This window comes from Aythya fuligula, chromosome 3 (assembly GCF_009819795.1).
Source record: "Aythya fuligula isolate bAytFul2 chromosome 3, bAytFul2.pri, whole genome shotgun sequence".
Lineage (NCBI taxonomy): Eukaryota > Metazoa > Chordata > Aves > Anseriformes > Anatidae > Aythya > Aythya fuligula.
In genome coordinates, this window is record NC_045561.1 from 102,815,612 (window position 1) to 102,838,514 (window position 22,903).

The 22,903-nt window shown below is 39.9% G+C and overlaps 2 protein-coding genes across 4 annotated transcripts in view; both read right to left on the bottom strand.

Annotated features, from left to right (window-relative positions):
* KIDINS220 (kinase D interacting substrate 220) overlaps window positions 1-5,957 on the bottom strand; it is a 71,200-nt gene extending 65,243 nt beyond the window's left edge. For all 3 annotated transcript variants that reach the window (XM_032185353.1, XM_032185352.1, XM_032185351.1), the window contains exon 1: window positions 5,809-5,957. The gene's annotated coding sequence lies outside the window, so the exon portion shown is untranslated. The remainder of the gene's footprint in view (window positions 1-5,808) is intronic.
* A 4,699-nt stretch (window positions 5,958-10,656) lies between these two features.
* MBOAT2 (membrane bound O-acyltransferase domain containing 2) overlaps window positions 10,657-22,903 on the bottom strand; it is a 97,992-nt gene continuing 85,745 nt past the window's right edge. Inside the window, exons 11-13 of the mRNA XM_032185588.1 lie at window positions 20,479-20,611; window positions 17,677-17,828; window positions 10,657-17,337 (exon numbers count right to left, since the gene is read on the bottom strand). Of these exons, the coding sequence (XP_032041479.1) occupies window positions 17,115-17,337; window positions 17,677-17,828; window positions 20,479-20,611 (508 nt within the window). The 3' untranslated portion in view covers window positions 10,657-17,114. The remainder of the gene's footprint in view (window positions 17,338-17,676; window positions 17,829-20,478; window positions 20,612-22,903) is intronic.

The window sequence follows — 22,903 nt, forward strand, 5'->3', positions numbered from 1 at the left end:
TTTTTGGCTAAACCCAGGACTCCATGGACCCCCCACCTTTCTCCTCACCCACAGATGACATGCTTGCACTCCGTGGCTTTTTCTTGCATAATAGCACTGTAAGAATAGAATTAAAACTGAAGGGTGGTGTTAGCTGAAGCCTACTGGTTAAGCTATTCTCCACCAGGCAGAAGCCAAAACCCCGTGGCTTTCCCAGGCAAATTCTCTACCTTCTATTTTCACATAAAAGCAGCTAGAGAATTTTCCTACACTCCCAATTGAAGAGGAACATGAGCCAAAAAAAAAAAAAAAAAATCAGACAAGAAGCAGCTAGCAGGGATTTCCCAAAGTTTAGAGCAGAGAAGTTGATATAAACCTCTAACTCTGAATTAAGTAATTCACTCCAGCTTAAATTGCTTAGACTGTAACCCTACTACGCCATCCCTCCTCCTGCAGCAGTGGAGTTATAATAGACAAACACAAACCGCTGTCGGGACATATTAGACACAACCTGAGCTCACCCGCAGCCGCCAGAGGACTTTGACACAGAAATGCCTGGCTCAGAGAAATGTCAGCAAAGCTGCCAACGGGCTCAGTTAAAATGACAGCAGCTCTGGGTGCGTGCAGAAGGGCTGGAGGGATACACAAAGGTTCAGTGCCAGAGGAAGCGCTGAACTGCCTGAATTGTAGGGATGTAAGCAGGGAGCATCAGAGGGAGGAGAGAGGGAAAGAAGGGCCTGTGAATCACACCGTTAAACTTGGGTTTATAACCCAGGCTGCAATTAAAAAAAAAAAAAAAAAAAAAAGAAGCACAACCAAATTGTATGGTTCAGACAGTATTTTAAACCCAAACCTAAAATCTGTTCCAAAGAAGTCCAGATCTGGCACACAAAGCCCAGCAACAATTTTAAGAGGCCCTGCACAAACAGCCTAAGAGGGGTAAACTAAAAACCCACAAGGTATGCCCTGTTACCAAACAGTTCAGTACCAGCACACAAAGGGGGATAAACAGTACAAGGATGGCATCATGTAATTGCTTTGGGTTTGTTTTTTTTGGGTGTTTGTTTTGGTAGGAGGCGCAAGTGCTAACTGAGAGGCTGCTAACTTAAAGAGAAACAAAACAAAAAACACAACAAACCACAACAAAAGCGCCTGGCTGAAAAGAACTGGAGCGATCGGAGTGATTCAGTGCCCACACATGGGCACTGACTGTCATTTTAGATACCAAAATAGCAGAAAAGTCAGCATCTTGCCTGGCACCCAGCTGCCATTCCAGAGGAGCGTGCCTCCTCGTGACCCGCTGCGCGCCTCCAGCCCTGCCCAGATGTCTCAGAGTTTCTTCAGCATCCAAAACAACACTTGATGTTCACATTGGGGCACCTGGATGTCTTCCATCTTTGTCTTTTCATTTTTTAAAACATATTCTGATGGAAAATCACGAAGTGCAACTTGCCACTAGCTGCAGGGCTGGCACAGACACTTGCCAATTTCCCTGTGCAGCATCCCGGCTTCCCTCCCGTAGCCGTGCCTTGGCTCTCATGCTACCTTCCCCACCAAATAGTAAATGAAAAATATGCTTAAAAACATCAGCAAAACATGATTACAATCTCTTACCAAATATATTTTACCATACAGTTGCCATCAGATGTTTTCACACCAGCTTAAGATTTATTAGCAAAGGAAAAGGGCGTTCAGCAGCCCTTCCTCCTCAAAGCCAAGTCCTCTCCTTTATGTTCCTTACTGCCACGTTTCAAAGAGGCAACAGCACCATAGATAAGCACACAGCTCCAGAAATCATTGCTTGATTTCTTGGTTATCAAAACCACACAGCTTCTGCCCTAATGTAGGTCTGAATCCTTAGGTGCAACTTCAGCCTTTGACTGACAGCAAGGCACCTCAGCTCATCCAGAGCTGCATTTGCAAACGCCCTGTTAATGTGATTTTTAAATAGTCAAAGTCTTCTTGGGGTGAATCAGCTCCAAGGACGATACTGATAGTCTTCGTCACTTATGTTTCACTGTCACAATAATCACTGTTGCTTCTTAGAGCTAATAATGGTCTACTTTCTAAAGACAAGAACAGCAAAAAAAAATAAAAAATTAAAACCCTGAGTTCCACATCCTCGTGTTTTTACTTGACACTTTTCATGCAAGCTTTTCAGAGTGTCCTAAAGTTCAAGATCAGCATGAGGCCTTAGAAAACGGCTCTTTAGCAAGTCAGCAACATCCACTTCCATTTAAGAAACACAACCTGGCTTCATCAGCTGAATATACGGGTTAGTATTCTTCTCATCCTTAAAGCAAACTAAACAAAAAAACATAAGAAACCCACAAACACACACACATATAGAAGAGGTTAGTGTTAAGATATTTGGATGTTTCACATTTATTTGTTTTTCTTCAACAATAAAACGTGCCTGAACTTACGCTGAAGTGTGTTTGTGGTATTTCACACCAACTCAGGATCAGCTGAGCACAATCACTGTCCACCCTATTATTAAATAAGTTTGTTGTTACTGCTATGAAAATTACGCGCAGTGCTCAAAGTCTGCAGGGGTGCTAGACATTATGATGTGACTTCATCCCATGCTGAAGGTTTATTTTAAATTGTTAGAAATGCTTTGAACCAAGACTGAGGGACTGTCCCTAGACAAGGAAATTAGCTTTATTCTGACCCCTCAAATGGAAAAAGCATGCATGCATTCCTATCCATTGCAAAATAAAAAACACACTACCACCACCACTCCACACCTCAAAAGCACTTCCCTTTACCAAATGAGAACATGCCAAACTTGGTAATTCTAGTGCAAAAACAATACTGCCTGAGAGCATCCAGTACATACAGTGATAAATTGCTCTATTAAAACTATTTACTTTGTTCTTTTGACACATTTTGTACAACCTATACCCGTGCTTCCATCAGTTAAAACCAAGAAATCTATTTGGAAGTTGACCCTCTTTCCTATCAGGATTAATTCTGTTTATTTCCCCCCCCACCCACGCAGAACCAAACCAGTTCCCAGCTGATGAACCTCCTCTTCATTCACCTTCCTAACTTCTAAGCTCAGAAATTAAAAAAAAAAAAAACAAAAAAAAAAACACTCTTGGGCAGCAAAGCCTGGTACTTTATACAACTAAGAACACACCAAGAGCAAGGAAAAGACATCCTAAGCACCCAAATGCTCAGGTGAAGGTAACATTTGCACAAGGATTAACCTGTTTTTGTGCTTCATTGACTGGCTCTCCCATCCTGGGCTGAAGCAGATGTTATCACTGCTTTGGAAAGACTGCAAAAATTTGCTGATTTACTAAACTTTAGTCTCTCTCAACTGCAACGATACTGACGGCAGAGGTCCTGATCATGCCAACCTGTAGATTTTTACGTACTCTCAGTACCTTGTATCAGCTTCTACATACAAAGAAAAGATTATTACTACACACTAAACTTTTGAAATACCACAATCTTTTTCATAGCTCTCTCCCATAAGTTTTGGTTATTTTGTGAGCTGTCACCACCAAATTCAAACATTAACATTACCAAGGAGACTCTTTGTTTACAATAGGATCATAGTGACTTACATAAAATGCACGCTTTATGAAAAAAAGATCGTCACCTTCTTTTTAAGATGTCTCCTTTTGTTCCAGATATTAAAGCTACCTTCCCAACATGCAGTACTGTGACAGATCTTTCAGGTAACTGTAAAAGAAATAATTAGTGCTGCTGAAATCTTGGTGTGCAGAAATCAGACTTGGAATTATGGGGAATCTCGCCCTGGAGAGCTGGAAATGCCATTCTACCAAATTAGAATTTAAAGGAGAATGGAATACAAAAGAATTGTATGTATAAATATCATTATGAATTTGAAAAATTGAGAATTTGTATTTTGCAGTGGCAAAGAACTATGTAAGACAAGAACTGGAACGTGGTCTGTACTCATCCTGCAGGGAACCTTGCTGATATGAGCACTTAACCTCACCTTCAATACCTACTGTACATATTTCATAAACATTAGAAGAGGTAACAAGTCAGGTATCACATGAAATGGCAAGTATTTTTAATTGCTCCTTCTACAGGAGCAAAGACAACCGTGATTTTGCTGAAATACCAAATTTTCAGAACAGATGAAATGAGTTTTGAAAACTCTAGCTTCTGGTATGCAGAGGAAGAAAGAAACAACAAACCTAAGTTTCCATAACTAATGTACACCTACCCCACTTCTCCTCTGCCTGAAGTTCCAGTCTGACTAATGACCTCATGATGATTTTCAGCTTTTCCTTGCTATCCGGGAACATTTACCTCTCTCAGCCACACTCACGTTAGCCAAACAATAAATGTTTTAATAGATTACCACACTTTTTGTTGCTTTATATCAAAAGAACAAAATATAAAGTTAGAAAATATTGAGAGACAAAAAGAGAACTAAAGACGGGGATGTGATTATTCTGAAACCTGTAACAAACAGAACCAAGTGAAGTTTGCACAAAAGGAGGCCCCTATGGCTCTAATCATTATTATAGTAAAAAAGATGTGGGAAACTGGAAATAAGCAAGACGTTAAATCCGATCTCTTCCATCTTATGCACTCAAGGCAACTGTCAATTCCAAATATTGCAGTGACAGGATTTATTATTATTATTTTTAAGAGAAACAAGACTAGGGATTACATCCAAAAGACCAGAAAGATGCCAGGGTGTAGGAGAATCAGAGAATCACTGGGTGTATTAGGACAAAAAGAGATCACTGTCACCGGATAGCAACTATGAGACACGTCCATGTTCTATCCTAATTAAAACGATCAGCTAAAAAAGAGGTTTCGTGCAGTATCTGACAGTGGTGATTTAAATCTCGTCAGAGAAATCACTCTACCTTTAAAACACAATTTGAATACAGTTAATGAACAAGAAGGTATTGCTAAGCCCATCTGAATTTTAGAAAATAATTCAATGGCTGTACGAAACACAAAATGCAGAGTCCTGCTAGACACCGCTTCAGGTTTTAAATCCTTCAAATAAAAGAAAGTAAAGAGAAACACACATCAATACTGAGTTTGTCAAAAGGAATTATACCAACCGATATAAACCAAGCTGTCAAAATTCATCCAAAGCACACCAAGTGCAGCAGGAAAGCCCAAAACATCATCTCAATCTGCCTTACAAAGCCGGGATATTTCTCCTTAGGAGATGAAGGCTTCCTCAGACCCAGCCTCCTACAACAAAAACCTAACTTCCACTTGAAGAAATGGAGGTCTGTCTGCTACCAACACTTCAAAAGGAACATGGCCGTGTTCCAGAAGCAGTAAACATGCATGATTTTGATTAGATTCACGTTTCTCCATAAGGGAGTCGTTTTAAATAACCGGTTGCAGAACAAAGAGTAACCATCAAGCAAATAGGTGTGTGTGTGTGTGGGGGGAGGGTTATTTATGCCTTCAAACCCGACTTAAAACAAAACAAACAAAAAAAAACAATAACAAAAGAAACCCCCACTCCTTGCATCTTTCCATCCCTTTATTACTTGGGGGGGGGGAGGGGGAGGGGGGGGAAGGTGTCGGCGGTTAACCCCACAATTTGGGGATCTGCCCACCGCTGCCTCACCCCTCAGCAGCCCCCTGCCCCGCGTACCCCCTCAACCGAGCCCGGTCCCCCCCACAACACCCCAAGGAGAAAGACGGAGGCGAGGCCCGTCCCGATGCCCACCGAGGTCGCTCGGAGTCCCCCGGGGGCTCAGCACCGGGCCGGGGGGCGATGCCCGCACCCCGCGGCTCCCCTTTCCCCAGCGACTTTCCCCCCGACCTCCTCCTCCTCCTCCTCCTTCCCCTGTCCCCGCTCACCCCACAGCCGGCGGGACTCGGCCCCTCGCGGGCGGCTCCCCGGAGCCTGACGGGGAGGCTGTGGCCGCCCGGCGCCGCTCACTTCCCCCGGGCAGCGGCCGCCGCCGCCATTTTACCTCCCTCTGCCTCCCTGCCCCGCTGCTGCCGGCCGGGCGCGTCATGGGGGCGGGCGCCGCCGCCCCGGGGAGGGCTCCCCCGCCCCGCTATGGGCTCCACAGAACCGGGCAGGGCTCCGCCTGGCCCTGTTTGATATCCCGGGGCTGGCTGGAGCCTCCTCGGGTTGAACAACCCCGCGGGGCCGCCGCCGCCGCTTTAATAAGCGGTTGTGAGCGGGTAATAACGGGGACCCGAAAAAGCCTGCCCGGGAGCCCTCACGGCCGTGAGTCACGGAGCTCCGCGGCGCCCCGGCACGGCCGCGGCGGGCAGGGGAGGTCCTGCCCGGGCCGGTGGCTTCGCCTCGGGGCCCTCCGGGACAAAGGAGCGGCTTGGGGCTCACGGCGAGCCCGGCCAGCACCGGGAGGAACCGCGCCCCGGCGCGCTGCCATCAAATACATGTTAATAAAATAAAGTGTTTGTCTGCTGGGACTCCTCCTGTCAGCCTCCACAGACCTACGGGTTTTCAAATTTTCTTAAAATATTACTGTTGTTCAAAGTTTGTACCAAATATATATATATATAAATCTCACTTTATGACAAAAGGTATTATCAATAGCTTTTCCACCCGTCAGTGAGTGAGCTGTGTTCTACAAACCGGCTACAAGTTGGTCAGGCAGGGACCTACCTGCACATGCTGGCAGGGAAGGCGGTTTGTGTGCTTCGCCTTCTGCCCTTCTCACTGGTGCAGTCCCAAAGCTGTCCCACTGTGCACTGACCCAACTCCTGACAGCCTTGTGCCGTCTGATCTCATCCGAGGAACTGCAAAACACTGCCTTGTGCTCTTCCTCTCGTACCCTACCCTCACATTAGGCACATTTTCCCATCAGTGATTAATTCACGCTGACAACGAAACGTGGTCCCATGGAAGAGTTGAAGCTGGAATCTGGTACAATTAGGATTTCACACAGAGCACTCCACTTCTCATAATATATATATATATATTTTTTTTTATTATTTTATTTTTTTTTGTAATGCATACAAATAATCTTTTAATGGTTGTTCCAAAGACTTTGTCACATCACAAACGTAGCCTGAGTGACACTTAACAACTTGGAGTAGTATTTTTCCAGTCTGTAAAATATAGAAATATATGGTGATGCTCTTTAAAAGGGTAATAAATGCTGAAGTTTCTAAACTGCTGCTGTACAGCGCACAATCTAACCTAATCTTATGCCAAGGAAGTATCTTTTCTCCTTCCTACTATTCATCTTTAACAGGGTTTCACAGAAACACAGAATGCGTGCAGGGACCTGAGGAGGCCCCAGCCCAGCCCCTACTCCAGCAGGGCCACCCAGAGCAGAGTGCCCAGGGAGGAGACCCCACAGCCTCTCTGTGCAGCCTATCCCAGTGCTCTGTCACACACACAATAAAAAACAAACAACCAAAAACCCTTTCCCAGTGCTCAGATGCCACCTCCCGTGTTTCAGTTTGTGTCTATTACCTCTTGTCTGATCACTGGGCACCACTGAAATGAGCCAGGCTCCATCCTCTTTGCACGCTCCCTTCAGGTATTTTTACACGCAGATGAGTTTACAGAATCACAGAATGGCCGAGGCCGGGAGGGACCTCTGAAGATTATCTACATCCTTTCTGAGCTTTCTCTTCTCCAGACTAAACAGCCCCAGCTCTCTCAGCCTTTACTCCCAGGACAGGTGCTCCAGTTCCTTCATTATCTTTGTGGCCCTTCACTGAACTCAGTACTTCAGGTGTGGCCTTACCAGTACTGATAGCGTGGAAGGGTCACCTCCCTCAGTCCTCAGGCAATGCTTTACCCAATGCAGCCCAGGAAACCAACAGCCTTCTTTGTGGCACAGGCACACAGCTGGCTCATGTTGGGGAACTGGTGTCCACCAGGACCCTCAGGTTCTTTGCTGTGAAGTTGATTTCCAGCTGGGCAGCACCCAGCATGTGCTGGTGCCTGGGGTTGTTTCTCCCTAGGTGTAGGACCTTGCACTTCTCCTTGTCGAACATCACGAGTTTCCTGCCAGCCCACTCCTCCAGCCTGTTGAGGTCCCTCTGGATGGTGATTCCTCCTGGTTTTGTGTCATCTGCAAACTTGCTGAAGGTGCACCTTGTCCAGATCATTAATGCAGGTGTTGAACAGAACTGGGCCTGGTATGCACCCCTGAGGTACACCACTAGTTACAGGACTCCAACTAGTCTGTAGGCTGCTGATCACCATACTCAGGGCCTGGCTGTTCAGCCAGTTCTTGATCCACCTCACTGCCCATGCAGCCCATACTTCATGAGCTTCTCTGTGAAGATCTCATGAGGGACGATGCTAAAAGTCTTACCAAAGTCCAGGTAGACAATACCCACTGCTCTCCCCTCATCTACCAAGCCAGTTGTTTCATCGCACAATTATTGGGTTGGCCAAGCACCATTTACCCTTGGTGAATCCATGCTGATTTCTTCCAGTCTCCTTGACTTTGAAATGCTTCAAAATGGCTTCTGAGATTAGCAGGGGTCACCTTCCTGGGGATTGAGGTAAGGCTCACCAGTTAATTAACAGCCTAGAAACACGTGAGACTCAGTGAAATAATTAGTACAACTAAACAAAACTGTTGTATGAAAGCCCAGAGCTCCAAGAGCACCATGAAAACAATGAGACTTTATAAAAGCAGCAGGTCAATTCATCAAAGGCAGGTATTTAACTCCTTCCCCACTGGAACAGGTTTTTCTCACTGGAGATGCTCTTATCCACTTATTTTTACAGTTTTTCCATTGTCATGGCCACAGTTCTCCAGTCTGATCTCTTTTGATGTACAGCACTCCAAAGTCATGGATGAAACTTAGCAAGACTCACCAAAAAATCATCAAGTGCATTTTAAAACTTGTTATTTGCCTCTCTCATCCATGTGTGATTTTTAATTTTTAAACAACTGCAAAGTTTAGCTGTTTCAGTAAACAAGCTTGTCTCAGGCACACAATTGTCCCACTATTTCAGATGTCAACATCTGCCCAATACAAATATAAATTAAAGATGATTACTGCACATTAATGATTAATGAGCTTATTATTCTACTGATTATAATTACTACAATACTTGAGCTGTTTTCTTTCCTTCATCTGATTTCCTCAACCTAAATTGATCAAAATCGTGACCACTTAACATGCATATTTTTGTCTTTGGACCAAAGCATTAATGTGGGAAGAGGATATCATGGGATTGAGTACGTCACTCATTTTGTAATGAGCCAAAGGATAAAGTAGGAGACTGAGAGCAAAGATTTGACATGAAGGCCAACGTGTTTCAAACAACAGGAAAGCTGGCAAGGAATTCTCCTCCAATGAGATAAGTTATTAATTACCAAGCTAGTAACTTAGGTATCCCATGGGGAACTCACTGGGAAAACATCACTTTAATTACGTGAAATATGAGTGTTTTGTTTATATCATGGTTGATTCATATATATATATAATATTTTTTTTATAACACCAGAATAACTAGAATAAAAAATGTGGAGATTCCCTTTACTGTTATTGTTTACTTAGTTTGGAAAGATAGCGAATAACCCACACGGAGAAACATTTCTTTGCTTTTAGATACGACCATCCTAGGAAGAACTGTAAGATGTACTGGCAAACCCCACTGAGGGTACACGTCTCCACTTCTAATTCACTAAGTAGGTTGGAGATATCTTCCCCTAGAACTAATTCTGTATGCTGTACTAAAACATCCTGCATGTTATCAGGAAGTTACTCAGATGGAATTAAGTTCAATTACAGACACAGGAGAATATCTGCTTGCTCCAGGATGTTCTTAATCAGGACTTTTTCTTCAGTATCTTAAAAAAGCGGAGTTACAGTTTTCCATCATAGGAATAAATCAGATGCACCAACAAGTTTCATTGTCCTGAAATGGTAACAGAAAACTGTATTTTATCTTAGTATGTTCATATGTTTCTCACTAAATGCATTGATAAATCAATTAGTTAATTTAGTTTGTACTTTTCAGACTGGTGACCCCCACCCTTGTCAACCTGAGAAGGCAATTTTCATTGCAGTATCTAAGTTCTGGTTGAAATGACAAACCACCAGAGCCTCTAAAACTGTATCTGTAGTCCTTTGTGTTGGAATGGCAAGTCTTTTTTTGTCCTTGTTGCTTTGTTTTGTTTTAATCTCCCATGATACGACTTCCTAAAGGGGAATTCTAAACACAGCGTTTAAAAATATCATTACCACAGTTGGGCCTTTCCAGAGACCAACACGTACATTCTAGTGTATGAGTTGAACTTAGAGTTGTCATGGTCAGAAACAGTGCACAGGAGGTAGCAATAGGCTTATAGATAGAATTGTATAATACTGCAAGTACAATTCCCAAGTAACAAGTAGCTGGCCTTGAAATTCTGTTTACCAGCTCTACTGGAAAAGAATTATATATGCACATTGGTATGCAAGCTCTAGACAACATATGGGATATAAACAATTTTTCAACAAAATACTCCAAATAACATCGTAAATGCGTGTGTCGTGATGCTTAATAATCTATAAAGGAGAAACTGCATTAAAATAATACCCTTTTTAGCACTCATTAAAAAGAGACAGACACCAATGAATTTAGAAAAACAAGTTCACATTTTTTTTAAACTACAGTTTAATCAGATTTAAAGACACAAATTAGAAAAAAACATTTATAGGCAAGTTAAAAACACCTTTAAAACATAACAGCATGCTGCTTCTGCAGCACTGCTGAGACAAATTAGAAATAAGTAATTATTAAAATATCACAATCACAGTGTAACTAACAGTGGTATTTTAATTTTACCATACACCAACACTTAGTTTATGGATCTGTTGAAAAATAACACTTTTTTAAAAATATATATTTTGGAATAATAAAAATGAAATTCACTGACAATGCATTATATTCTGAATCAGGAAAGGCAAATTTAGGAATACTGTAGCTATCCACACTTTCAGGGGTGTTTTCTCATCTGAACATATGGGTATTTGGAGGCATTACTACTTCTGCATTGAGGTAAAACTATTCCCTTGAACGTGTGACCAAGGCAGGAAATAATGGAGTTCTGTATTTTAAAGTCTTAAATTCAATAACTTATTACAACATCTTCGAATAATGCTATTTTCACCCATCTTACACTATGTCCCATTCAATGTATTTTGAATGTTCTCTTCTATCTGATCTAGAATACATCTGAGGTCTGGGATTTAAGAATGACTACCTAGTTACTATTTATCATTTTTGACACCTCTGTCACAGTAAGACACATCAGAAGGTTCTTCAGAGAAACAGTCAATACCACTGGACAAAAAAAGGTACAAAGAAAAGACATAAAAAGAACTGAAACACGTAGAAAGGCAAAATATGCGTAGGCAAATACTCCTTTAACTTATTGTGACAAAAGATTGTTGCACCTTTAGTATGTAGTGTTACACTATTCTGATTGCCAGTCTCCAGGCACCCTATTTTTTATCTCAGATTTCACTATTTTTATATCTCAGATTACATCTTCACCGTTTGGATGGACAAAAGGTACCCTCCCAGTCTGACTGAAGCATGGACCACAGCTGTCTGTTCATACTACGGATCATGGGGAAACATAACGTAAACCCAGCCTGGGGTATTCCTCCCTCACAACCAAAGGAAGGAGATTCTGCAGAGGTCTCTTTTACCCAGAGGTTCCTTTGGGATAAGGTGCTAGACAGAGCCACTATGAACAGAAAAAGCTTCCTCCGCAAGTGGCCCAGTTTCCAACTCTGATTTCAGTCATGTATCTGCAGTCCAGCTTTGCCTACATGGTCTGCAGCAGAAAACCCAAACTGAAAGAAGCCCTTTACCTTCCACTCAAGCCTGTTTGCACTTCCAGAAGCAGAAAGCTTAGTGCTCCAAGACCAGAGCTGAACAGACATCAGCAGATGCAGCATACAACCGGCGGGCTCAATGCTACTGCCGTGTAAATATTGATATGACCTGTTTTAAATGGATTTATGCACGCCATAGGCAGCTACAGCTTGTCAATTCGTAAGTGTTTATAGGATATGCACATGGATCCAGGCCTTTAAAAGTGCCTAAAACCAAAACCAGGCCAATGTCACTGAACACTGAACTAACTCGCAGAAGAGGGTGAAGTGGCAAAATTTGCTTTTGCACATTTGTATAGCTGCGAAGTGAGCAAGTTATATTGTAGATATTATTCCATGGGGTGAAAATTGTTACAGCTGATGGATTTTGTTAAAAATATACTAAAAGCTCATCTCAAAACTCACTTTGAAGAAAGTGAAAAAAAAAACTAATTTAGTTTTAATCATAATAAGTAACCGTTGCAACTTTTGCAGTTAAAACATCTCAGGGAAACTTAGCAGATGCCTGGATTTCGTGGTGTTTGTGAAGTGTCTAGATCGGGATAGCAACACCCAGCACAGTTCCAGGCAGATCTAGCACAGAGCAGCAGCAGCTGGGGCTGCAAGAAGCTCCTCTGTCCAGCCCTGCGTGCAGCATTGGCAGCATGAGCCACCCCAGGAGCTCTGTGCCAAATCCTCCTGGCCACTGCTGGGACAGGCTCAGACTGCACAGACTTCTGCGCAGGGAGCTGTTCCACAAGGCTGTGAGGAGGGGAAAAGGCTGACGGTGCCAACTAGCTGAGATTCAGACCTCAGATCTGGTAATCTGAGCAGAGAGTAGGTGCAATTCAGTAGAGTATCTGCTTAGATACTTACTCAGCGTAGCATTTAAGTACTTGTTTAACTTGAAGCACTTATAAGCCAGCCGATGTTTTGCCAGCACTTAAAAATATACCCAAGTGCTGATCTGAGCACTACTGGACCTAAATAAATAAAGAATAATTGTGTACTTCAATGCTGTGATGGATCAACACAGCACATGTTTTTATATGTAGGGTTGGCATCATAATAAAAGCTGAGATTTACTTCCATCTGTTTTTCTAACACTGATCACTTTTCAAAATAAATGGCAGCATTTCCAAATTCATTGCAAAAATAAAAAAAATCAAACCTGCTTTCACAATTCAATGAAAATTACAAAGTCAAAGAGTTAAGGGTAAAGGAAACGAAAGCCTAAAATTATTCTAGCTCATGCTTTTAAACTTCTCTCTCAAGGCCAACTTATAAAGTTGAACACGTGAAAGTTACATGTAAGCAACAGTGACACATTTGTATGCAAACCCAAGAATACGTCTGCCCGTGTACTTAAACAAATTGTCAACAATTTGTTTGCAAAGCTTCCGAGAGAAGAATCCAGACTCTGTTAAAATTACTTTTGATATGGATTTGACAGGAGGCCAGGCTCTCACCAGGGTGTTTGCAAAACAGATCTCATCTGCATCAGTTCTAGGACCAACTAGATCAACACCAGTAAAAGGGGCACAACTACCTCGTGTCCATCCTGTCATACAAGCTTAGTGCTTGTGTTTCTATGACTTATTCCCACAGGGGAAAGGGAACAAGCTAAATAAGCGTAGGATTCTGTTACTATATGACATACCCTACTGGTAAAACTCATATCACAAGTCAGTGTAGAGCACGGAATACACAAAGATCTCTTTGTAAAGTCTTCTCATTAAAGCATGATTTCTATGAAGAGCATATTAAAATGCATACCAATATTTTTACATGATAATGTTTTTTACATGATAATATGTTTTAAAGTGTCACCTATCACTGAAACCTTGTCTACATGTCAGCAGCTGAAGGAATGGCCACAGAAGAGTAAGTTTCCTCAAGAAGGGCATCATGTAACTGTAAAGCTAACAAAGCCTTCCCTGTTACAACAGTAGTAGGCACCACTGAAACTAGTCTTTAAATATATATATAACACATATCTCTTTCATTAATACAGAAGCATGAAAGGTTAAAAAAAGGTTAAGCAAGCGAATAGTTACTAGCAGGGTGACTACATTTAGTAACTAATATTAACTCATTAAGTGCCTCTTGGAATTGTTCACAACAGGCAAGTATCTGCAAAGCACCATAAAATGATCAATAATATGTTACATTTACTTTTCAAAGAGTGCTCATCTGGAATACAGAAAAGACTTCTGCCTTTTGGATATATATTAGTTAAGTGAAAGAACATTGAAAACCATGTTTCCTTCATGTCCAAAATGGTTCGAGACAATTTGCTTTCCACTTTTTTTTTTCTCAGCAAGAGTAATAGTAAGTCAACATCATCCTTTCAAATTCATTATTAGGAAGTTACATGTGTAAAACTTCAAGATTATCTAAAGCGTCTGGGCTGGCTGCTCTTTTCTTTTTGACTGACTGAATAAAAAGGATCCAGTGCCACATTTTCATTTGTTACAGCAAGGCAGAAAACTAGCAAAGCTGAGGGAAAACAACTAAAACCCAATTTGACTAATATCGGAGTGCTGCCATTTAAAAGAAAAAACAAAAAACACAGAACACCTCCTTATGTAGTCCTCAAGAGAACTCATCTACATAAGGAGCAATTTTTGTTACAAGTACTTCAAGTACTTCTTTGTTCCACAATGATTTTAAAACTAAATTTTAGGACACTACAATTAAAAAGAAATTCTATGCAAAATAAAATTGTCATCATTTTCTTATGTTGCAATTATTTAAGGGGTGCAAATAGTGAAGAATAAACTAATTGTATTGCACACAGACACCAGTCATGTCCAGTTTTGAAACCCGTATCTTGCTACTTGTGACAACCTAAAGCAAGCACATTTTCTTATCACTTTTAACTTGCACATCCGTTCTGAACAAAACTGTATCTGTGAATTCACTCACAGCGAAGTACGGGACTCCACTAGCCTAAATCTGCTTATTTCCTGGGAGTGCTTACAACTGATTTTGTATTTCTTAATGAAGAATTCAGAAGCCTCCCTTGCAATTATTGGCACTCCTGCCAAAACAAGAAAAGAAGAATAGCAGAATAGTAATGGAAAAATGGCACATGAGATGTACTGGCATCCAAAACTGCTTGTTTGAGTAGATACATAGCCTGCACCAACAAGAAGAGGAATTCAAGTCGAACAGCAACAAATACTGAAAGAATAAACCCAAAATCTACTCACGCACACAGAAATGTGCAGTTCTATTTGTTATTTAACATGGATGTCCTTCCAAGAACAGAAAGTGGAAAATGTCTTTCCTGATTCTATCTCTAATAAGGATAAATAAGCAGAAAGAAATTAGTGTGCCCTTGCTTATAAATAATGGAAGAAAAAAAAATATCATTTTGTAGAGACAAATGATTACAATGGCAACACCATGGGGAGGTCTACTTGAGTAAGCAACAGAAGGATTTAGAATTTAGATTATTTTCTTTTAAAGATAATACAGAGGTCACTGAAACACTCAATGTCCCTGCCCACCTATGACTCATTCCGTATTTAGTTCCACCTTTCTGTGTCAGTTCAGCAGTGCTAACCTACATGTAATAATTTTAAAAAGTGTGTTTTGCTCCTGTGAGTTTTAAGCAAGGAGACAAAGGACAGCCACAGAACTACCACAGCAAGGAAACAGCTCTGACTTGACTTAGGGTTTGGTTCTTTAGAGAGTAAGTCAGACAAGTATCGTGACTAATTCTGCATGGCAGTGTCCCTAGAGGGCCGATGATGACCATTACTGTTCCCCTGGTATTAGGAATACTGACCCCACCAGGCCAAATTGATCAAAAATTTCAGCATCAAAATAGTATGACAAAAGTTTCATTTGCTTCATTCATTCACAGGTTACTAACCGACAAGCTGCATTATTTTTCTCCAGTAGTATTCCTTTTTTAGCTTTAAAACTGATACAATGTGTGGATAAACAGTTCATTTACTAAAATAAAATCGTATGAAAACACAGAATATACGCAATATGTAGCCCTTTAACACAGTACTTTTGCAGGGACAATCATCACAACAAATGGTCTGGAATAGATATAACCAATGCATTATTCCTTTGACTTTCTTCCAGAATTCAGTCAGTTAGATATTCTCAAGGATTTATTTCTTTCACTACGTTACCCACAAATACTATGTGAAATCTGCATTTTAAATCCTAATTTAAAAAGAAATCTTTTCCTCTAATTCATATACTTCTTTGCATAAAGGGCCATCAATGATTAAGCATAAGGAACTCGGTTATCATGGGGATTTCACATTTCACCATATGAATTAGATCTCAAGTTATTTTTAACATTTTTACACCTCAAGCATCATCAACTAACTACTGTATGCCTTAAAATTCAAAATGACTTTGTTTTTAAGTATTAAAAATCATTTTTTGGTAAAATAGTTCTATTCTAGAACAAGTATTTCTGATATTTAAGGGTACAAACACATTTTCATTGAAGTCCTGCTGCTTGCACGTCTTCAGTGTCCTACAGCTGCCTTTCCTTCTCTAGCTGCAAAGCCTACTTGGTGATGTTTTGTAGTGGTTTTATACTTTAAAGTAAAGAAACAGTATGGAGCTGTCAAGCTCTGGAAAAGGTGAACCTCCAGGTGTGTGTGGTGTTTTTTTTAATCCATTCAGAAGGGTTATGTGGAATTAGACTCTTCATCACAGAAACCTAACTATAATTTGGCATCAGTAAAGTTTACAGTTCCATAATGTACTGTAATTGTTTGAGATACTTTAAGAAAACCCTCCAAATACTGAGATGCTTATTGCAATTCCCTTTTAAAGAGGAGGTTCGAAAACCTTCTAATGACTTTGCATTTCATATTTGTATCTTCTTTATAGCATATATGATCATATATTTGAAATACGCTTTCCACAAAATCAGTCTTGAAAATACCACTTAGAAACAATTTTTCAGTAAATCGAGGGTTTAAGGCAAGTCATTCATTTGGAAAACTTCATTTCCATTTGTTAATCCTAGATTGACACAATTTTATTTTCACCCCATCAGTGCCTTGGGATACACAACGTACATTCAGCAAAGGGCACACATATGACCCTATGGACATACGTTGCAAGTCCTGAGTGCCCATTGAAATAATGGTAATATCTTCATATAAGGCGTGACCCACAGGGACATGGCATGGGAGGGGTTAATCTGTTTTGTTTCCAGTCTTGCTATTGTATGTGATTTTCCTAGGTAATGCATTCTTTTCATACTAAACATCTTTGCAAACAAATACAAACCCCTTTAAAAGGTGCTAAAAATGGGTTTCTGAAAACATACAAAATATATTCATCATAGTATTCCTCAATCACTGCTTTAGTGCTTGATATCTGCAGGTTATTTCTTCTTTCTGACTGAAACTATTATTTGTTGTGGAATAACTGTTCTTTTGCAAAAGGTTTTCTTCTTCTAGTTTTTTGGACCACACAGGCTGGGTGCTTTCATGCTTTTTACTTCCTTTTTGAGTTCTTTTCAATGGAAATACCAACAGCACCAGGATGCTGGCAATATGAAGACAGAAATAGCAGGAGCTAAAAAAAAATTCAGAAAAAACACAACAACAAGTAAAAACACTGGTTCAACAAAACTCTTGACTAGTCTTATGAGATACTTAAGGAGACCTATTTGCATACAGTACTTTTCACGGTTTCTTAAACATCTTAGTTTAAACATCATGGTTTCTTAAACAAAAGTTCATGGTTTCTTAAACAAAAACCAAGCTCACATGTTAGAATACAAATAGCTTGCTCAACTGACAAATCTGATAATTATCACTAATATGATTCACTAGTATGATTCAGAAATCTTCTGCCACAGAAAATATATCTATTTCCTTTGAGTTAAAGAGAAAGGAATCAGAACGTGCTTACCTGTAAAAGGTGAGAGACGGTTTCACAGAAAGCAGTACAAATGGCACAACTGTGTAACTTATTGCTACTTGAGTTGTCATCCATGTTACAATATCATAACATAGTTTAAGAGTAGGAGATTCAACAAAATAGTGTCTGATATTGTTTCTTATCTGAAAAAGCAGATAATAGTAAGTTAGATTAGTGATAAACTAATTACTGCTATATTCCTGTATAGATTTTTTCCATGAAGTTCATAGGATGAATAGAAATGCTACCGTCTGGACAAGCATCTTGTCCGTTTAAAATACTTAAAATACATTAACTTCAAAGGGAGTCAATTCAAATTCCTTGCCTTTTAGGATAGCATGCTTCATCCAGTGCAAGAATTTTAACTACTTAGGAATTTAAACCAAATTAAAAGAATGCATACGCACCCATCTGCCCTAAATCCAGTGCATCTTCAGACTAAAATGTGGCAGGCATTCTATTCTATACCAAGACATTTTGTAAATACACAGTTTTGGAGTAAATGAAAACCAGAAGGCTTCTGCTGAAAACCCCTGTGTAATAAGCAGCTAACATAAATGGCTACGATGTATTTTAAGACTAGTGGGATAAAAACAAAAACAAAACAAAAACAAAGAAACAAAAAAAAAAAAAAAGAGAGAAAGAAAAAGAAACAAGAATATTCCAAATGTCAGTTCTAATGACACGTCAGGAGTCTTAATAATAACTAATATCAGGAGGAACTATTATAAAAAGATTCATTATTTCCTATGCTAAGTCTTCTTTTGCTTGTAAAATCCTGTTTGAATAATGGAATACCGAAGGTATTTCAAAAAATCCCAAATTAGACTTGAGTTCAATTTTGTTTAAGACGAGACAGAACCTCTAATATGAGTCCACTGAACAAGTGTCTTAAGTAGGGATGTCATCAATCCCTCTTGGTAATATAGATACAAAATGGATTCCTCTGAGGTTTACGTTTTCCTCCTACTTACATTTTCCCCCAAAATAACTCCTAAATTATCTCAATCATCTGCTGACTTCCAGACTCCAACAGGGTTCCTGCACCTGACAAATACAGATTTTAGGATTGACGTGGAGGAAAATTAACTAATGCCCTCCATGAAAGGTTGTTCCACTAACGACTCCTCCGAAGGCTTCCTGCCAAAACGTAATTCTAGGCTGGCTTATGCTGATTTCCTTAAAACCCTTAAAAACATTAAAAGCCTTTTTCAGTTTTCTTGCCCTTTTTACCCATATTCCCATGTACGTATCACATTCCCACTCCGACTTTGTTAGTTAAGCTAAGACAGATAAATCATTCTAGCCTCATATCCTTCTACCTTGCTGCCTGTCATCTCCCTTGCTTTCTCCTATCATCACGTACAGTGACTTGTTCCTGAGTCTGTAAAGCTTCATCCAAGTTTTACAGAATTTCTTGTAGAGAAATGGAGTACTGTAGGACCTGAAGGATGACATTTAAGATAAATCTATAATTGCCCATAGTAAACATCTGATTATGAAGCATGTAATGATTAAAGGGAATAAAACAAGTTGAATACACATTTAGGCATGACAGGAGAAGAAAATGTGAATCAGAGTTGCCAATTTGTTCAGTCTTAATAAAGGCTAATAGAGTTAAATACAAATATGCTAAAGTGCCTCTAATGTATCTTACCGGTTAGTATTAAGTACCTGTTTGTACAGCAACTGAAAATCTTTTTATTTAATATTTTATTGATTGATGGTATGAAATGGGAATACAACACAGCTTCCTAGCAAAGCCCAGGACTCAGTGCAGGAAGCGGTCTGATTTACTGGACCTGTGCTGCTGAGAAAACACAACTTCTACCTGCGAACTGTCCCTGAACCCTGGCTTTTGCCCCTCGTTGATAGATGCCAAAGTTCACTGTGACAGAGACTGGAATGGAGATGGGAAATACACTTATTCTAAAGAAAGGAGTCAATTCTGTCAAACAAAGACTATACCCACATCTCCATGAAGTAAGAGAAGCAGCTGTTTTATTACTGTTAGCAACAATCTAAATCTGAAGTACCTACCTTCCCCTAGCTATTACAGCAAAAAAGAGCAGTCTGCGTCCTTTCTCAGTCTCCTGGCTCTTTCAGTGGAAAAGCGGTCTGCTACTCTGCTCTGGGCTGACATCTGAATATTTTGCTCCTCTTTACCCTTGAGCAGCTGAAAAACCTGCCTCTGTTCTTATTCAGCTTCTCCAGCAGGACTGTGAGAGATTTCTTGACAGATTTGCTGGGTCCATTTTGCTCTAAATAGCAGCAGCAAAAGCTTGTTATTATTACTGTGCTGCTGGTTGGACAGCTTTAAGTAGTAACTGCACTAGAGATGTTTATCTGCTGTTGAGGGGGAGCGTTCTTTAGTTGCCATCATTATAACAGTATTGGACAGAAATTAGGGAAGGGATGGAGTCTATAAATATCTAGCACTGACCCTCAAATTTAAAGCTGATGATCATCAATGATAAGAGAGTTTTTTTCAGAATGATCCTAAATAACATCTTGTTCAGCATGGCATAATAACACACGATCAGTTACAAGAGACGAAGAGTTTACACAAAAGATATGCTACAAAAGATGTTATAGGATGTGCGCACCCTTGCTTGATTCTGCTAATTACTCCCTCTTTATAATTAATAATTCCCACTGTTCTCATAACTAAAAAGTAAACATTACCAGACACTGTTTGTGTCATCTGTAAAGCATATCTTTGGACTACAGAACACAGTCTCAAATTTATTTCACAAAGCTCAGTATTTAAGAAGAATCTTGGCTGGTACTTACAGCTCGTGCTGCTAGTGTCATTAGTACTCCTGTTAAAAACGTTAAATAATATCCCGGGTAAACCCCATGCCAAATGGCAGAAAGGATGAACGTCTGGATGGTTGGGCTGAAGGTGGCTCGCTCATAGCACACTCTAACAAAAGAAAAACAAACCAAGACAAATAACATGAGAGACAGATCATCAATCTTTCCTGTTACTATTTATACATTTATACTTTTTGCAGGTTCGCCTCTAACATAATATTTGTAATGCAACTGCAGTTTACTATTATTTAACAACATTGCCATTACATTATGTCGTACAAAAAATATCTAAAGCTACTCAGAGCTGCAGATTTAACCCCTCAGTGCTAACGTAAGCTGAGTGCCATCATTTGTGGTACTTATTCAGAGTGAAATGATACAGAAGCATCCAAAGACAGGTGTTGGTATTAATAAGGGATCTTGAGCCATCTAAAAATATGTTGAAAAGCTAGACTGAAGGCACAGATTATCCCACAAGCTCTTGCAGTAGGTCTGATATATATATTTCATAAAATGAAATCTGTTTACGGGTGAAGGGGAAAAGTAACAACTACCTTCAATTTTGAGTATCAGAGAGATTGTAGTTGTACATGTGTGTGTAGGGCAATCAGGTGAGCATGATGATGAAGTGATAATTAACGAGTCTAGGGACACAAGAATATTAAATAAGGAGAATGCTGAACTTTGCTGTTTAAAAACTGAGACTCTGAATTACTTGGCAAAGTCCTACAATAAGGAGTTCTAGAAGGACAAAGGGAAAAAGGAATCCAAGAGAGGCAGTAGCTTCTAAAAGACAACATTAAATGACACAGTGACAAACCATCATGATGTGGAAGAATGATAGGAAGCATGGTAAGGTCCTGATATGGCTTCATCAAGAGTTCTTTAATGATCTGAAAACCAAAAAGCAATAGGAAATATGGAAACAGATGCATACTAAAGTGAAGCAAAAATAAACAGCACAAGCATGCATGAACAGAAATCTAAGACTAACATAGAAAAATGAGTTTTAACTAAAAAAGGGCATCGACATCAATACGTGAAAAGGTTTTTATAAATACGTAGCATGTAACAGGAAGACAGAAGAGAATGCAAGTCTATTATTGAAAGAGGAAGACAAGCTAATGATACATAAAACTGAAACATTTGCTATTTATTTAACTATTTTACTATTTCTATATATAAAAAAGATTGTTAGGGCTAAGTAATACAGTCAGTGTTAAAGAGCAGAAGGTAAAAAGATGGGATTTGAACAGGGAAAGATCAAAAGTGTATTCTGCTAATTTATTTCAGACAAATAGATGTGATGAGTTTTATCTCACAAGTTCTTCAGTGTGGGGCACCAGTACAGCCCCCTCCCAAAGGGCTTTGCTAACAACAGCTGTTAAGATAAGAATGTGGGCCTGAAGTAGGGTTCAAATGTATACCTGTAAGTAATACACGAAACTATCTGAGGTAATTTGCCCAAAATAGATAACCTTAATGAAGAAAGTAATGTTGGCTGGATTAAACAATAACCAGGAATTTCAAAGAAATTTTTGAAACAAAGAAGGTGTCAGCCTGAAAAGAAGTACAAAAGCAGCATGAAAAATTGCAGCAATTCAGAGATGCCTTGGAATAATACACCCAGAGCCAAAATCTGGTTTCACGTTGCCAGAGGTCACCCCACAAGCCAAAACCAAGACAGAGCAGCCCTCCATGTGGGCACCACGTAGCCTTCATCCAGCAAGGGGAATGTCAGTACAGTGTGCAATACACAGGGAGCAATATCTCACCCCTATCAGCTGCATGCTTGTGAACTCGTTGCCTCTTTTTCTAATTGGCATGTGAATCATCGGGTTCACATGAAAATGAGGAACTCACTCTCCCACTGGCAATGTGCACAAGCAGGAGGCTCACACGTGAAAAAAGGAGGTGTGTTTTTGTAACCTGCATGCCCTTTGGCGTGTAGGCAGGCTGCATGTAACTGTGGGCGTGTACGTGCATTTTTAAAACTCTTTGGGATTAGCTACAGAAAAGGGTTTAGAAATTTATTAAATCACAACATGCAGTTACAAAATTTTACCTCTTCTAGTACTGATATGAATCCTGAATGTGTATTTCACTGACTGCTGGTTAATTACGTAACATTAATATATTGATAAATTGATTAAAACTTGTTTTTCTTTAGTTTAAGCTACTTTAACTGAGCAGAATTTCCCCTGTAAGAAATTCAGGAGCTAAATATTTAACTTAATTATTAACTAGAAAAATATCAGTCATATCAACACAAGTCAGACAGGATACATAATAGAAACAATCATCAAGCTTCAATTCCAGAGAGTTAAAAGTAAGCTTAAAAATGCCTCTGTGGATTTTTCAATAAGAAATTCTGTTCAAATGCTTCACTTGACATTCCTAA